This window comes from Bos javanicus, chromosome 29 (genome assembly GCF_032452875.1).
Source record: "Bos javanicus breed banteng chromosome 29, ARS-OSU_banteng_1.0, whole genome shotgun sequence".
In the NCBI taxonomy this organism is placed as follows: Eukaryota; Metazoa; Chordata; class Mammalia; order Artiodactyla; family Bovidae; genus Bos; species Bos javanicus.
Window position 1 is genome coordinate 48,407,086 of NC_083896.1, and position 18,212 is coordinate 48,425,297.

Sequence of the window (18,212 nt, forward strand, 5' to 3'; positions counted from 1 at the left end):
GGCTGTAAAAACCTTGAGAGCTCCCCTCCCAAACCATAAAGGAAGGCGATTATGAAAAACGGTTTGACTTAGAAATCGTATCCGGTGCCATGAAAGTTAATTTTTGAAAAGGTTAAATGGTACAGACGGTTCCGCAGACCGTGAACAACACTTGTCAAGAACAGAACAGCGCCTCTAGGAACATGAACACGCGACTTGGTCACACTTCCAGGTCCCATCTGGGAGACCCGCCCATGAGCCAGGAAAACAAGCTCTAGGCCGAATCCACTTCTGACTGCGACCTCGTTTTTACTGAATTAAAGCTGTGTTCTACTGCACCGCCGTCGGCAGGGGCTCAAAACTTTGCTTAGTCGCTGTAAAAGCATTCGGACAGGATGAGCGCGTGAGCCTGGAACCAGGTCTCCGCAGGGGCGCCCACACGCCCGAGGAGGCCCCAAGGCCCTTCTCCCTCCCTGACCCTCCGCCCGGGCCACGCCTCCCGGGAGGGTAAGAGGATCCCGCTTCTCAACAATGAGGTTGGTAGAGCAGGCAGCCCGGAATCCCACTGCCAGGAAACCTGACCCCATGGGCATGAGCGTGCCATCTGTCCCTCTTCAATGGCAAAGGCTGGAGCGTAAGGCTCAGAGTTCGTCTCAGGGCTGCAAGGCGGGTCGGGGGCCAGTTGCTCACTTCGGGAACTGCCAGCCACCCCCCGCCACCTCGGGCTGAGGAAGAAGGGTGTCTGTGAACTCCCAGTCCATCTGAGCTCTCCCAGCTGTGACCAAGTGGGGCTGCACATCCCCGCGCTGTTCCTGCTTGGAGATTCCTTGCTGGCCTCCAGTTCCAACTGCACAGACAACCCCAGTTCCCTGAGACACCAGCGTCCAGAGGGCGTGAGGGTCCCTCCCTGTGGCTGGCAGAAAGGAACCTGCCACCAGGTGGGTGCTGAGCGGAGCACAGGCTGGGAGTCAGGCCCCAGGGGGTCTGTGTGGCGTTTGTAAGTGATCCCAGAGATTACTGGTACCCACTGCCACTCAGTGGGCAGAGCTGGGGAGGCTGCCTCTGTGCACTGTGTGGGCTGGTTGCACAACGAAAGGATGTCCTGCTCCAAAAATGCCAGGAGGGCCCCACTGAGAAACTGCTAGAAGGAACAGGAGCTCGGAGGTCAGAAAGGCTTGGGTTTACAACCCAGCTGCACACACTAACCTCATGATCCTGGGCAAACTCACCTGCTCAGCAGTTGCCCTGAGTCTGATGAAAACCATCCCAACTACATAACCTGGAGGTCTGTTGTAAGGATCATACAGAACAGATAATATGTGCAGTTGTGGGCTGAACTGTGTCCCTCCCCAAAAAGATAAGGGTTCCTACTCCTTAAGGAGCTCCGAGTCTATCTAGTAGGGCATAATGATCATGACAATATTGGTGCTGATGGCGGTGCTGACGGTGGTGATGGTGGAGGTGGTCGTGGTGAAGATGTAATGGGGATGACGGTGGTGATGGTGGTGAAGATGTAACGATGGTGGTGATGACAGTGATAATGAATACTGCAGAATACTGCATATTAACGCACAGATGTGGAATCTAGAAAAACGGTATGTTGTTGTTGTTCAGTCACCAGGTCATGTCTGACCCTTTGGAGACTCGATGGACTGTAGCCCACCAGGCTCCTTTGTCCATGGGATTCTCCGGGCGAGAATACTGGTGTGGGTCACCATTTCCTTCTCCAGGGAATCTTCCCAACCCAGGGATCAAACTGGCATCTCCTGCACTGGCAGGCGGATTCTCCACCACTGAGCCACCAGGGAAGCCCATAGAAAAACAGTATAGACGATCTTATTTGCAAAGCAGAGATGCAGACACAGATGTAGAGAGCAAAAGTACGGACACCGAGGCGGGGGAAGTGGACGGAATGAATTGGGAGATTGGGACTGACACATACATACGATTCACAACTATGCATAAAACAGTAAGTAATGAGCGCCTACTGTATACCACAGGAGGCTCTCCTCAATGCCCTGTGATGACAGAAATGGGAAGGAGATCCAAAAAGGAAGAGATATATGTATGTTATATACATATACGCTTAATATAGTTGATTCACTTTGCTGTACAGCAGAAACTAACACAACTTTGTAAAGCACCTGTACGCCAATAAAAAATTTTAAATTTTTTAGAAATAAATAACAAGTACTCAGACACAACTGGAAAAAAAAAAGGAAAAACACGGCAAGAGAATTCTATGCAAGAGAGTGAACTGCTCCAAACCTGTCCTGGGCCCTGAGAAGCGGAGACGATGGCAATGGCTGTTTTCTAAGATGTTATAGGAGTAAGAAGCTTCAAACACACAAAGCTTCAAAGAACGGTAAATATTACACTCCGTGAAATACACATCGTTAGAGTGAGCTGTCTGCAGGCCAAGGGAAGAACCATCAACAACACAGGCTGAATTACGTATCTGTTCAGATCACCTCCTCGGCTGGCTCACAGTCCTCAGGTGAGACTTAAATTCAGCTCATTCTTGACTTTCTCCAGGAAAAAGCCAGGAGGAGGAGGGGGAGGGGAACTGACAAAGCCTTCGGGGGTCATCGTGCTGTGGGGGGCCCCTGCATCACCCCATTCAGGATACGGAGCTGGAAACCCAGAGCCCAGTGCTTTCAGCAAGAAAGCAGGACATTCTGAAAGAAATCCCTGCTTCTGAGCACGTCTTTCATTGCAAACGAAGCACGTTTCATGACATCCTCAATGCTTTCATGATGCATTTCAAAGACTCTCAACAAACAGAACCTGCCAGGAGTCATTTAAAGGTGCATCGAGGGGAGCCTGGCCTCTAAGAGCTGTTCACCTGCCACTTGCAAAGCTCTGCCCCCTCAAACCGTGACTGGGACGGTTTCCAAAAGCAATTGCCCAAACGAAATGATGCTTTTTGCTGTAGACAAAGATCCATCAGGCTGGACTCGTGGTGGAGAATAGCCAAATGCTGCCACAGGTCACACACAAAGGGATGTATACAGAAGGGGAAACCGTGGGTGACCTTGACCGAGAAGGGCAGCCTGGTCCAAGGAAGCTGACGGCCAGGGCCACACTGGTGCCTCTGAACGTTTAAACACTAAGAAAGGCCAAAGTGGCCACGGGTTAGGGTTTTCCGGTCAGAATAACATTTTTCAAAGAATAAGAGTTTGAGAGCAGCCCCTGACTCTGTGATGAAGCGGTGGGCACACCTGGTGACCTCTGAGGGGCCAGCTAGCGGTCCTCTGCACCATCAAGGTCCCAGCACCCGAGAGGCACTGGCCTGGGCTCTGCCAGAGGTTCCCGCCCTCCCTGGAGGTGAGTTCATTTTCTTTGTTGGTCCCCGTGATTTCCGGCAAGCACAGAGCAAAGTGGAGGATCTGACGCCGGCTAAGAGGTCCTCCGAGAAGCTCTAAGAGAAGAAGGAGGAGGATTAAGCCGTGCTGACCGCAGACACCAAGTGCTCACCAGGTGCTCGCCAGTCCAGCGAAGAAACTGCGTCAAATCCATCATCTTCTCCCACTGTTCTCCTGGCGGAGGTATCAGCAGCCCCAAGCCCAGAGGTAACACCCTGGACCCTCAGGTCTGCCCGCCGCATCACACAGCTGCCAGAGGCAGGGCTGGAATGCACGGACCTGAGGGCTGAGACGTTTCAACTAGGCCCCACAGCACAGGATGGAGCTGCGAATTGGGAGGGTTCACCCGGGGGCCGTGAGTGGATTACAGGGGACAGAGGGAATCAGGGGAGGCATGGCCCACCGCCCGGGGCCAGACACTGTGCCCACCAAGCAGAGTGACAGCTCCCGTCCGTCCGCCTAGAAGGGAGGGTGTGAGCGGAGCATCAGAACTGGGAGCCACAGAACTCCAACCACAGATCCGAGGGCCTCCCCCTAGGCTTTGACACAGAAGATTAAATACTGATGCTTCGCGCCCTCTTTCTGCCCGTTCTGGACTATTCTCATCAGCCCAGGACACGACACAGGGGAGAGCTCTGCTCTTCCCCAGGGTGGCCTCTGAACCACAGTATTCCCACCACGATGTGGGATTTACGAAGCTTCTGACAGGACGTGCAATAATTCCAGAGCCAGGCATTATTTTCTCGAAAGGATTTAAGTGGGTATTAACACACAGCTTAAGCACACCAAGCCAGACATCTGCCATCCGGGCTGCAGAGCTCCCGAGAGCTGCACCAATCATGCTCACAGACGAAGCATTAGCCTCACATCTAACAGGACGAGTGCAGAATCCTTACAGCACGCAAAGCTGGGGCTGGATAAACAGGCGTTTGATAGTTTAATGGTACGTATGAAAATAAAGGTCCTCCGGGCCTTTAGCGAGCTGCCCAGGACATGAATGACAACCAGCTCGGTCACAGCCCAAGAGCCCCTGAACCTTCCCCTTCAGTTTAAACAACCGATGACGCCTCAATCTCCTGATTAACCGTGAAGTGTAAACCACTGCACTGAAGGACAGTGAGGCTGATTACCACCACGTCACAGAGAAACTAGAGGCGGGGGAGTCGGGGACCAAGGGGTGGGGCTCTCCTTGGCCTTAGCAAGCAGTTAACGAAACCACAAAGAAAACCAGATTCCATGCTTCTGTCCCCGCTGAGAGATCCAAATGCACGCCACAAGGGACAACACAGGGCAGCTCAAAGTAGAGATAAACACGAAAACCATGTATTTCTGCAAGGCAGGGCAGACAGATGGATGGATGGACAGACAGACGGATCGCTGGCTAACTGGCTGGGTGGATGGAGGGGCAGACGGATGGATGGCTGGGTGGATGAATGGATGGATGCATGGATGAACAAATAGACAGATGGATGGATGGAGTGACGGGTGTATGGAGAGATGGATAGATGGAGGGATGGATGGATGAATAAATGGGTGGATAAAAACAAAAAAGACAAACCTTAAAAACATAACATCTAGTGGAAAACATAAGTTACAAATGACATGCCCAGCATGATGCCAGGTTATCTATAATTTCTTTTTTTCTCAAGAAGACCATACCATATAGCGACCACTGTCACACACGTAAGAACAAGGGACAAGTGGGGTTCGTCACAATATTTGCCCCTGAGCAGAATGGCCAGGAGGGTGAGAGAGACACTGGCTTTATCTGAAACATTCTAACCCTATAACTAAAAAATGACGAGACGTTAACCACTGTCAATTCTGCATAATAAATAATAAAAACTGGTACGGATCTATCATTCTTTGTCTTTCCCTATATTCTCAATTTTCTCTAAATTAAAAAAAGACAACCATCTGGAACCTGAGGCGTTCCTCCGTCTCTCGAGGGCTTCCCTGGCTGGATGGGAGTCGGCCTTGGACCACACTCCACGACTGGAGACACCGTTCTCGAATGAACGATGTGATCACGGTTGTCTCCTTCTGCCCACTGAGTCCTCTTTGAGGACGTTTTTTAGGGCAGAACATGTACTCGAGTCAGGGTCACACACAACTAACTTTCTAATTAAGTCTAAAATCCTCAGCGCGTTTCCTTGCGGTCAGCAAACAAGCAGGTAGGTAAGGAAAATCCAGAAACAAAACGGCAGTGTGACAGACGGAAGCACTTTCTGAGACAAGAGTGTTTTCATCTCTGTGTTGCCCAGGCTGTGGGGGACCCGTGAGGCCAGTGAATGGAGATGTTTAAGGCGTCAGTGGGATAAGTGTTGTTCTGGGGGGGAAGACTTGGGGGGAGGGGCTTCTCTGAAACAGGAGAGGCAGACAACAGGAGTAAATAAATAGAAGCCTCCCTCCCAGGCCACACATTGCCAGATGTCACCAACACAGAAGGTTCAGGACGGGCAAATCCAGAAACACAGGCAGACCAGTGGTTGCCAGGGACTTGGGGAGGGGGTGGGGAACCCAGGGCGAGGGGGCGGAGAATCCCTGGGGGAGGGCGCAGAGGATCTCCTCAGGGAGGGGGCAGGGAACCCCTGGGGGAGGGGGACAGGGTAATCCCTGGGGGAGGGGACAGGAAACCCCTGGGGGAGGGGGACAGGGGAACCCAGGGCGAGGGGGCGGAGAATCCCTGGGGGAGGGGGCAGAGGATCCCTGGGGGAGAGGAATCCCTGGGGGAGAGGTAGGGGAATCCCCACTAATGGGTATGGGGTTTCTTTTTGGGGTGATAAAAATATTCTAAGATTGACTATAGTGGTGGGTACCCCCACCTCTGAATTAACTAAAATTCACTGAATTGTACGCTTTTAATGGGAAAACGGTATGGTCCGTGCACAGTATGTGAATAACATCTCTATTTTTAAAAGAAAAGAAGTCTGTTTTTGCTCCTTTCCTGAGAAGGTGCAAAGATGCAGGCAGCACATTTAAAACAACATTGCCACCAGTCACCCTCAAGGACCCTTTCTCTCCTGGCTGAGCACCTGCTCTGCGAGAGTCACATCTGCTGTGATGACCCCGACCCTGTCATCAGGAACCTGCCCCCACTCCGTCTCCACCTTCTTCCGCTGCCCCTGGTCCCAGATTCTTGCAGGGACCCCCTACCTGCCTCTGCTTCCTTCCGTCCTCCCCTGAGAGAAGCTGAGAGAAGAGGTCACATGCTCTGCACCAAACCTTCCCACAGCCCTCGCTGTTCTTCAGGGGGAATCACACCCCCCCACCCCACCTCAGCCCCGAGCACCCACCCAGCTGGCAGCCTTGACCTTCTCCGCTGCTCTGACACACCAAGCCCATTCGTTCCCACCTCAGGCATGCCACTCCTGCCAGCCTCTGCCCAGAAGGTCTAGCCAAAGAACTTTACAAGCTAATCTCTCATCACCTGGGGCTCAACTCGGACGTCACCCCTCGTGCAGTGCAGGCGAGGGCTGAGATGAATTCGTGATGTCCTAAACATGGAGCTGGAGGATCTGCAGGGGACAAGGTGCCGTGTACACTTGATCTGACCCTGAAAACAGAAAGCCTCAAGGAGGGAGGGGGGTTCTACAACAAAGTAGCAACTGGGTTCACATTTTAAAAATCACTTTCGGCAAGTGCAGAACACTTGTGAGAGAAGAGGCATCTGCAGCCCCCCAGAGGGAAGATGGGGGAGACGGGGCTGCGGTGGGGAGACAGTGACGCGGGTTCAAAGGGATTCAGAAGGTCAAGGGCAGGGCCTGGCAGTGCACGGGCTGAAGGACGATGGCAGGCCCTGGATAACTCCTGGGTTCTGGCTCAGACAAAGAATCAGAGAAGGTTCAGAGCCCAAAGTGGGAACAACCCAACTGACCATCACCACAGGGATGGAACGAGCCACATGATCAGTAAGTTACGACTTGGCGATAAAAAGAAATAAAACACAGAGGCTACCATGTGGATGAGCCTCATGGCCATGCTGCTGGATGAGAGAAGCCAGATGTGAAAGCCCAGACACCACGTGACATGCTCACGTGGATCGTCCAGAAGAGGGGACTCCGTGTGTGGAGACAGAACATGGTCAGCGATTGTCAGGGCTGGAAGGGGGATTGAGGATGAGCGGCAGAGAAACATCGCGGGTGACGGGCAGAGTCCAGACCCGGACGGTGGGTGCACAGCTCAGCAGACTTACTGAAAACCGCCGGACGGTGCCCTCCAAGGGATGAACTTCGTAGCCTGTGATGACACCTCCATAAGCTTGGGTCTTTCTACAGTAACCACTGGGGAAAGAGGGCCCCTGCGGGCCAGGTTTGGAGGGTCAGAGGGAAGGGGACAGCGTGGCAGCATCTGGTCTGCACCATCTGAGTCAAGGTGCCTCTGAGATTCCGACTGAGAACGTGTCAAGGGAGAAATGAAATCTGTGCCCCAGACGGGAGGTCCAGCCAGAGACGTGACTGGCAGAGGGCGCTGGACAGACATGGGTGGTAACAGGGCCTCCTGTTGGGGGGCGGCCGGGGAGAGCCTCGCCAAGCCCGGCTGTCATGAGAGATGAGATTCCCCTGAGAAGGAATACTGTCTGAATGAGACAAGCCCGGGCAGCAGGGAGCCCCAAGGGCTGGGCTGCAGTGGCCAGGCTCAGCCAACCAGTCCCTTGGCCCAAGCCTCTCGCTCTCTGCTGACCCAGCGCCTGGAAGTCCAGAGAATACGGCAGAAGGTTCATTCAACCCACCTCATCCCCCTCAGGGAAAAACACATCCTGGGGAACCGAGGCCACATCTGAGAGTGGAACCAAGTCTGGAAGGAGACTCCGACCCCCAGGGAGCTCAGGGTGATGAACGGGACACCTGCCTGGCCATGGGCTCTGATGGAGCATCTCAAGGCAACCAGGTACTCCTGCACAGGCCCTTCCAGAACCTTCTCTCACGATGCATGCCCACCTCCTGGTCTTTGCAGCGCCAGAGGTCAGCCATAGGGGCTGGATTCTCAGCTACCGCAGGAGGAGATGTACTCAAAACTGCCAGCACAGGATAAAGTCCTCCCCTTCCTCAACAACACAGGAAGCCTCAGATGTGAAAAGCAAACATGATGGTCGCCTGCGGCAACAGGATAAAGGAGGGATTAAAGACCCGACGGAGGAGGAGGTGAAGCCTCTGCAGCTTGGAGTTCTGTGTGGAGCCTCAGTGACGAGCAGGAGGGCTGAGGTCCTTGGATTGAGCCCATCTGATGGCCAGACTGGAGGCAAGTGATGGATCCGGAAGTGCGACTGTCAGCTTATGTGTGTGGCTGGGTGGGGGAGGCAGGTGGGCGGGGATGCGGGATGCTGCGGGGATGCGGGATGCTGCGGGGATGCGGGATGCTGCTCTTGGGGAGAAATCTGAGTGAGAGACACATGGGTGAAAGGAGATGAATTGTGGCCTAGCGGTGAGGAGAGCAGCTGAGACGCGTTTTCCAAATTACATAAACTTGAAGATGCAGCTATCTAACAGACGGAAGTGCTGATTACAGCACAAAGGCATTTTCCCAAAGCCTCTGCCCGGCAGAGCAGGCCCAGGGACCACTGTTAACTCGCCCAGGCGGGTCGTGGGGACCAACACGAGGACCGGCAGCTCCCTGCAGCGGCTCGGTGCCAACTCTTGGGTGGAGATGGGCGAGGGGGCTGAAGCCACATACACCCAGGGGAACCCAGAGAGCGCGTCCCCATCCCCTCTGCATTCTTCTGCGCCATCCGTGTGATGTGACACTCAGGGAGGGCTGGACAGGACTGTGAGGACCCCGGTGCCAGAGCTGGTCCCACGTCTGTTTGCTGTGCCCCAAACAGAAAGAACACAAGAGCTACAGTTTCTATTGATGTTGGCGCATGCCTCCTGCTTAAAAGGCCAGGTCAATGGACGCATGCCAACCCTCAACCCCACCGTGAGCTCCCTGTGCATCTGCGATGCTCCAGCAAACAGCAGGAATGCCCGCCTGCCACGCCCGGGAGCCCACTCAACGGCACCCTGCGTGGCCTGAGCACCCCCCACACTCAGGACTCTGATCACCAGAGTGTGCAGCAACCTGAGGGAGCGTTCCTGGAGGGAGGACCAGCGCTCTCCACCCAAAGCTCAACACTCCAGTCCTGCTGAAATGCATAAAGAGGGGTCACGTGGGCCAAGAAGCATGTCCAGACCCCACCCGGGGAGGGACCCCCCCCGGGGAGGGACCGTACCTAGTGCAGAAGTGGCCCCGCCCCCCGAGCAGCTGCGGCGGGCACTGGGCCGGCGGGCACTGGGCTGGCGGGCACTGGGCTGGCGGGCACTGGGCTGAGGAACCCGCTCGGCAGCACCGAGAGCCCTCAGGGCAGGATTCCAGGCAGGTCTTGCATCTCCGCCTCCAGGACTCACCAAGGCAAGGGCCTTCTCATGGGAACAAGGGCTGCTCTGTCCGAGTGCTCACACCCATGGGATTTCTAGTCTCAGGCTCCAGGGCCTTTGTTTGTCTCAGGACAAAGCAAAGAGAAGAGAAGTGGTCTTCAGAAGTTTCTGGAAACAGTTATGCCTCTGGGAGTGGAGTCCAGACCCTGAAAGGATCTTCCTTTGGGGAAGAATCTTCCTTTTGCAGAGCAGGTGTGTCTCCACCAGTAACTCCCGATGGTTTGGCAGTTTAGTGGCTCAGTCATGTCTGACTCTTCGTGAGCCCCCGGACTGAAGCCCACCAGGCTCCTCTGCCCATGGGATTCTCCAGGCAAGAATACTGGAGGGGGTTGCCATACCCTCCTCCAGGGGATCTTCCCAACCCAGGGCTGGAACCTGAGTCTCTTGCGTCTCCCACACTGGCAGGCAGATACTCTACCACTAGCACTGCCTGGGAAGCCCCCTGTGGGTCCCCAAAGCCCATGGCCTGAGGACAGAACACCTCCTGGCCCATCAGCAGGCCTGGGACGGCCTGGCCTGACATCCCACCTGCGCGCCTGGCTGCCCTCAGAACCTCTCAGCAGCCAGGCTGGCAGATAGCCCCTCCCCGCTGTGAGGAAAAGGGCCTCCCTGGGTACATGGTACTGCCGGATGGGCTTTGACGAAGGAAACCAGTGGGGGACACACACATTTGTAAGTCCAGCCCGCTTGGCTCACTGCATACCTGCCAGGGGACCTCAGGCTTGCAGACCTTGAGTACCAGCCCCGGGGACACGGGCAGCCCACCTCGGGGAAATGGCAGAGAAGGGGCACGTCACCCTAGCAGCTCCGTCCTCAGCCCGCCCTCGGCCTTCCCGTTCAGTCTCGGGTCTGGAGTCTGAAATCTGAGGGGAGTGCTTCCCCAGTCTCTGAATCCTCCAGCACTGATAAACAGTAACAGGATCTAGGGGCTCAGAGGGTTAAACCTGCAGCGTGAGGATCCATCCACGCCGGGGGGGCAGGGTCACCAGGTCCCTACTCCAGCGCCCCGCAGGGATGAGCAGGGCTGCACCCAGGGGCCAAGAAGGAGTGAAGTCGGTCTGACCCAGTGACCTCAAGCGATGAAAGCGTCCAAAGTCGAAAACAGGCATGACCTACGGCCAGAAACACCCCGCCTTGGATGCTCCACAGAAACCGAACCCTCCACGGGGAGGATCCCCCGATGTTCCCTGGCAGGGACAAAAATCCAGGTATTTTGTGGGTTTTTTTTTTGGCCACATCCTGTGGCATGCGGGATCTTAGTTCCCTGACCAGGGATCAAATCCTCGCCCCCTGCATTGGAAGTGTGGATTTTTAGCCACTGGACTGCCAGGGAAGTATCTAAAAATCCAGACATTATGCACTGCTGCTGCTGCTAAGTCGCTTCAGTCGTGTCCGACTCTGTGCGACCCTATAGCCAGCAGCCCACCAGGCTCCCCCGTCCCTGGGATTCTCCAGGCAAGAACACTGGAGTGGGTTGCCATTTCCTTCTCCAGTGCAGAAAAGTGAAAAGTGAAAGTGAAGTCGCTCAGTCGTGTCCGACTCTTCGAGACCCCATGAACTGCAGCCTACCAGGCTCCTCCATCCATGGATTTTCCAGGCACGAGCACTGGAGTGGGGCGCCATCGCCTTCTCCAACATTGCTGCTGCTGTGCACTACTATACTCAAATCTTGACAGATGTGAACTCAAGGTCCGTCTCTCTTCCTTCCTCTGACTGAGCCAGGGGCGGGGGGACAAAGAAGCCCCCTGAGGCTGACTATCCCGCAGAGACCCCTCCTGGCAGGGCTTCTGAGTGGGAGTGTCGCGGGTGTCCCTCCACAAGAACGGGGCAGCTCCCTGCACCAGGAAACCTCAGAAAAGAGAGCCTGGACCTTCTACAAAGACTCAACACTCCCTGCGCCTGGGCCTGTGTCTAAAAGGGCCAACAGACAGACCCCCAAGTCTGACTCACTCTCGAGACCAGAACAAACAGAAATTCAAGTCACTGACAAACCACAGGGACAGGTCAGGAGAAACAGCTCAGAAATAAGGAAGATGTCGCAGGAAAAGGCACAGAGAAAAGGAAGGAGGACAGCATGCAAAAGCCAGACAGCAGGCTCAGCTGCTCCGGGTGAAAGCACACCTGAGCAGAAGAAGAGAGAGCTCAGTGCTTTGTGCCGGGGAAAAGTAATAAGCCGTGAAATCTACTCTACAAACAACAACTCGAAAGAGTAATTTCCAAAAAGATCAATCAGAACAGACGCACCTGAACGTGCTGTAAAGAAAGGAGGAACAGGGAAGTGACAGGCGATCGAAGCAACGGGGGAAAGGATGACGGAGCAAGAGGCGGAAAAGCCAGTACTAAAGATGCCTGTACCCCCACGACGGACAGCAGTGCGGAGGTGCCCGAAAAACTAAAGCCAGAACCCCCCTATGACCCAGCAACCCCACTCCTGGGCATGCTCATAATTAAAAAAGATACGTGCCTCTCAGCGCACACTGCAGCTCCATTCACAACAGCCAGGCCCTGGAAACGGCCTAAATGCCCACCGACAGATGTGTGTACAGAGAAGACGAGGCACCTACAGTGGAACATGACTCAGCCGTAAAAAGGGAGAAATGACGCCATTTGCAGCACCATGGATGGATCTAGAGATGATCATACTACGCGAAGTCAGACGAACACCATACAGTATCACTTACGTGTGGAGTCTAAGGAAAGACACAAATGAACTCACACAAAACAGAAATAAACTCATAGACATAGAAAATAAACATGGTTACCAAAGGGAAAGACGGGAGAGGGATAAATTAAGAGTTTGGGACTAACGTATACACACATATGAAATAACCAACAAGGACCTACAGTATAGCACAGCGAACTATACTCCGTCTTGTAATAACCTTTAAGGGCAAAGAATCTGAAAGAGAAGAGGTATTTATACCTATTGATATATGTATGTGTGTATACCTGAATCACTTGGCTATACATCTGAAACCAACACAGCATTGTAAATCCACTGTATTTCAATACAAAGGGCAAACTGTGTCATTGAAACAGAGAAGAGCTCCCAGAGAGAGAAAGGGGGAAAAGGAAAAATCTGGGAAACAGACTCTTCAGGAAAAACAGAACGGCCAGCACCAAACACTACCCGGGTGCTTAGTCAACTCAGTCGTGTCCGACTCTTTGTGACCCCAGGGACTGTAGCCCGCCAGGCTCCTCTGTCCATGGAATTCTCCAGGCAAGAATACTGGAGTGGGTTGCCACGCCCTTCTCCAGGGGATCTTCCCCACCCAGGGATCCAACCCAGGTCTCCACACTGCAGACAGATGCTTCACCATCTGAGCCACCTGGGTTAGTAGCTGAAGTCAATTCTTTAGGAATCCAGTAAAGAAAAAAAATCAAGTCCTGGACAAGATACTTCTAGCACGAGTTCAGGGCAAGCAGACTATACAACGACATCCCTGCAGGTCTGGGGCGACATGGGGCAGGAACAGTGGCTCAAGATTCCACAGGAAAACCACACACTAGCTGACACGCTCTTGTACACAGTTCTTATTCTTTGCGGATTATGTATTTGGGGATTTGCCTACTTGCTAAAATTTACTGGTCACCCCAGATCAATACGAGCAGCAGCGCTGTGACCACTCGCAGACACAGCAGCCATGCTCCCTTCTGGGCCCGCTGTGATCTTATAAACAGCAGTCTTTATCCGGGTCTATTCAGGGCCCCATTTTGCATTTCGGTGCTTTTTGTTGGTGGTCCTGAGGTTTAAAATGGCCCCCAGGCACAGAGCTGAAGCTGGGTCTGGTGTCCACGGACAAGAAGGCGGTGATGAGCCTCGGGGAGAAACCACGAGTCAGGTGAGCGCCTCCAGCTGTGAGTCAGAGGCTGCTGGCCATGAGCCTGGCGCTAATCCTGAGTCAACTGCGTGTATTAAATAATACTCTTGACACAAAAGCGCACACGCAACGAGGCTGTGCACTGGTCCACAGATGAGGATGCAGCCAGAGGCACTCGGGACCCTCACCCACTGCATCCCCCGAGGGCGATGGGCTGCAAAGAGCATCACGACCGCCAGCGGTGAGACCAGCGAGACCAGCGGGCCGGTCACTGGGGAAGCACTGCCCACACGACCTCCTCCTGAGAAAACCCTGGACGGTCAGCTCCACCCACGTAAGAGGTGGGACGGCACGCAGAGCGGGCGCGAGAGAAGGCCTCTGTGCGCCGGCAATGAGCGGTGACCGTGGGAGAGGCACTGAGACCCCAGGGCTCTGAAGGCTGCAGGCGTCACGTGGGGTGGACGGCGACGTGGGCAGAGCGCCCCACACCAGCAAGAACCGGTGGGTGGGGAGGAGAGGCCTCACATGTACACGTGTGTTGGAGACACGTCTGAAATGTTCATGAAACAATAGTAACAACTGCTCCTGGAGCTGGCCTCTGTGCTTTCCCACAAGACCTGCTGCTGCTGCTGCTGCTGCTCAGGCGCTTCAGTCGCGTCCGACTCTGTGCGACCCCATAGACGCACATGTGAACCACCCCCTCCTCATCCCTGCCAATCCCCAGGGGACTGAGAAATACAACATCTATGTGTCGGGTGCCTGAGGCTTGGAGGGCTGTTTATTACAGCAATTAGCTTAATCCACCCCCAATATACAGGGAGAGAACACTAAGTTCCTTACAGCCAAAAAATAAAAAAACAGGAGGAAAAAAACTAATCAAAAATGAAAACCAATAAAGAGGTCAGCCTCCCAGTGTTTTTGTAATCATTTCCTTTAACTTGATAGATTCATTTGGAAACAAGTCTCTCTTGTGGCAAAAAAAAACATACTAAAGTTCAGCTTTTTCTTCATTGACCTTTTCTCCCTTTACTTTCAAATTAAGTCACCTTAATGAGGCTGATTTATTAACAGCGTATGTACTTTGAGTCTGTGCTTGCCCAGGCCACCCATTACCTGCAACCCCTTGGAGAGACACGTCTGAAACAACCGCTCCTGGAGCTGGCGTCTGTGCTTTTCCATATGACCTGCTGCTGCTGCTGCTGCTGCTGCTGCTAAGTCGCTTCAGTCGTGTCCGACTGTGCGACCCCATAGACGGCAGCCCACCAGGCTCCGCCGTTCTTGGGATTCTCCAGGCAACAACACTGGAGTGGGTTGCCATTTCCTTCTCCAATGCACATGACCTGAAGCTTTTTATAATAATCACGTAACTTTCATAAGAGATGTCAGATGAGTCGGAAGAAGAATGAACGCTGGGCCTGCCCTGCTGCCAGGATGGTTCTAGGGCTCAGGTCCGCCTGAGCCCTCCCAGGAAGGTGGGGTCGTGAGAGCTGGCCCTGAGATGACCCCAGAGCACAGCACCCTCGGCCCAGGTAGGGCCCCTCCCCAGGAGCGGGGGTTTCCTGGGAGACCTGAGGCGCAGGAGACTGGGCCTTGGGTCAGAGCCCAAGGGCCGCACTGGTGCCATCCGGCCAGGAGGTGGCGCCGCGGGCCGCCCCAGTCCCTCTGACCCCAGTCAGACCCCTTCCAGGCAGGGCCTTCAAGCTCACAGGCTGGAGCCTCCCAGAGGCCGTCTACTCCCGCCCCAGCCCCGCCTCTCCCACCTCCTCTCTAAACTCTAACATGAGGGGTCTTCTCGGGCACACAAGCCCCACGGAGACCTAAGGGGCAGAGACGACGAGAAAGGAGATGCCCCAGAGCGGAGCCCACCCAGCACGGGCTGAGACCCCAGTCACCTGATCCCAAGAGACAAGAATCCCCACTGGGAGGCACCCACTCAGCACGAATGTGGGTCTGTGCGCCACCTGCCAGCCTCCAGAAACCCCTCCTGGGGTCACCGAACCTTCCCAGCCTCCCATCGGGCCTGGACGCCATATCCACCAGCCAGACCCTGGACGTGACTCTGCAGGGGGCTCAGGTCCAGCCCTGGCCAGCCCGAAGGGTTCCTCCACCATGCCCGGTGCAGCCCCCCACCCCTGCCAGGCCCACCCACCCAGCTTCAGCGTGCGTCCTGTCCACCCCAGAGGGAGCTCCTCCTGCGTTCTCCACGGCCCCCGAAACAGCACCACAGCCAGGGATTCCCCTCTCCTGCACCCGCTGTGGCCACGGGGACCTCATGCAAATTCACCATTGAAGGAATGTCTCCCTCGTGTGCATAAGACAGCATGGGGCTCGGACCTCAAGGGACGACTCAGGGGCTGCTGGCGGGCAGGGCAGGGAAGGGCACGCCGGGCAGAGCTTGCAGACTCCAGGAAGCAGGAGCCCCAGTGCCAGGGGAGGCAGCAGGGCCTGCCTGGGGCAGGCAGCCCATTTACTAAGGCACCCACTGTGCTCGCTGCCTCTGCAAGGCTGGTCTCTCTGCTCAGAGGCTTGGCCTCCGTCCCTGCACATAGTAGGTGCCATGAGCAGTGAGGAGGGCCCAGCAGGAGGGGGTGGGCGGGGCGCTCGTGGGCAGGGGGCGAGCAGAGGCCCCTCGAGCCCAGGTCACACCTGCCATGGGCCGGAACGCGGGCGGCGGGCGGGCGGGCGGGCTCACCGTCTGCTGCAGGTCCTCGATGACGATGCGCAGCACCAGCGTGTGGGCCTGGCCCTCCTCCGCCCTGGCGCCGCCCGGCTTCTGGGCCGTGGCCCGGATGGTGTCGTAGATGGTCTCCTCCTTGGAACTGTCCGAGTCCGACTCCTCCGAGGAGTCTGAGTAGCTCTGGGCCATCTCGTCCTCGCTGGACGTGGGGCTGCGTGGCATGGCTGTGCGTTTCTACACGGAGAGGGGAGGAGGGAGACAGACATCAGGGGAGGCTCGAGGAGGAAGCCGGGGGTGTGGCAGAGGCCGGTGTCGGAGGCGCAGTCTCAGGCTGGGCGACCGTGGGTAACACACACACACCTCCACACACCCCCACCCCTTCCCGGGCCCGAGCCAGGCAGGACCTGTGGGGGCCCCGAGAGCCCTGCCCCGCTGCTTGGAAACCTAGCGCTTAAAAGGAGCCCCAACTCGCTGTGGCCGCAGCCACAGCTCACGGGGACGGACCGAAGGAGCAGTGGGCGGTCTGAAACGTTCGGGAGTAAGAGGAACAGCTCGCTTTGTTTTTCTTGGAGGAAGAGCAGCAGGCAGAGAGATGCAGGCTTTGGGTCAGAAGGGTACCAAGCTCCTGCTATAATAACCCCCTCTGCTTCAAACATGGCAATGATAGGTACTGTGTAAAAATAGACCCAGCACGCAGGGCCAGGCTCAGAAATGAGACAATCTCCAGGCCCAGGAGCACAGCGGAACCCAAAGGCTGATGGGGGAGGGCCGGGGGTCTCCAAGAGCCCGCGGAGGCTGGGAGGGCAGCTCCCCCACCATCAAGTGCAGTAAAAGCCCCCCGGCAACGACCCACGTGAGGGGCCAACCGCCATCTCATTCCACGGGCGTTGGCAGGACAGAGCTGGGGGCAGGCTGCCCACGAGACACCCCCAGGTCTGTGGGCAGGCGTCAGAAAGGTCAGGCTAAAACCTGCCCATGAGACACGCCCAGGACTGTGGGCCCGGCTCAGAAAGGTCAGGCTAAAAGCTGAGACGACCAGGGGTCCTGGGCCGGGGGGTGCGTGCCAAACCAGCAACTGCACTTCTGTGTGAACTCGGTAAAGGAAGTCAATGGTCAAGTTCACGGAACAAGAAAGATGTCCCAGGCTGTTCCCTACAAAACAGGGTGTCCTGGCTAACCCAGCTCACACGCCACCCCTAGTCATTCAGGGTCTGCCCGACCAAGGTGTGGTCTCTTCTTCCCACGGACAGTACACCTGAGAGCAGCGTGGACCCCAACGACCCACTCAGGGCCCCGAATGGAGCCCTGAGAAAGGGCCATTCAGACACGGTGTCCTTGTTCAGAAAGGCCGGGAAGACACAGGCCCGTCTGCAGCCTGAAGTGAGGACGACGTGAGCGATGGGGCAGAGGAACCCACGGCAACAGGAACGCCCAAGTGGGGGGCGGGGGGCAGAAAGGGGGTCACAGTGCCTGTGACGTCACTTGTAACTTTCAGTTGACGAGAGAAAGCCAGACTTCAACAAACGTGGGACACAGATGCTTGCAATGCTATTCTCTGTGCGTCTCTTTATGCTGGAAATATTTCACAGTAGAGGTGCGGGGAGAAAAGCAATCGGGAGGGAGGGGAGGAAGATGGCCACCTGTCCGACTACCCCAGGGGCTGGGGTGCATGGCCCCAGAAGCCATTCATTTTGGGGTGACGAGCCTCAGAAAAGTCCCAGGCAGGACACAGCTCAGTCAGTGCGAACTCGGTGTCCAGTCTGAGAAGGCTGACGCCCACCATTTACCTCCAGAGTTCACTTAAGGTCAGCGGACACCCATGGAAGTGCTTCTCTTCTGGGCCACCAGGTCCCAGGACATTCCCAGCCACTGATTAGACACATGAAGCCCAGCAAAGTGCAGACGCCACCCCAGAAAATGCACCCTCCCACACACTCAGGGAAAGGCAAGACCATGT

General features: G+C 55.6%; 1 protein-coding gene across 4 annotated transcripts in view; it reads right to left on the minus strand.

Moving 5' to 3' along the window:
* The window catches only part of SHANK2 (SH3 and multiple ankyrin repeat domains 2), a 560,952-nt gene that overhangs the window by 453,519 nt on the left and 89,221 nt on the right, over positions 1-18,212 (minus strand). For all 4 annotated transcript variants that reach the window (XM_061407335.1, XM_061407333.1, XM_061407336.1 and 1 more), the window contains exon 3: positions 16,271-16,489. In XM_061407335.1, coding sequence (XP_061263319.1) covers positions 16,271-16,477 — 207 coding nt within the window. In that variant the 5' untranslated portion in view covers positions 16,478-16,489. The remainder of the gene's footprint in view (positions 1-16,270; positions 16,490-18,212) is intronic.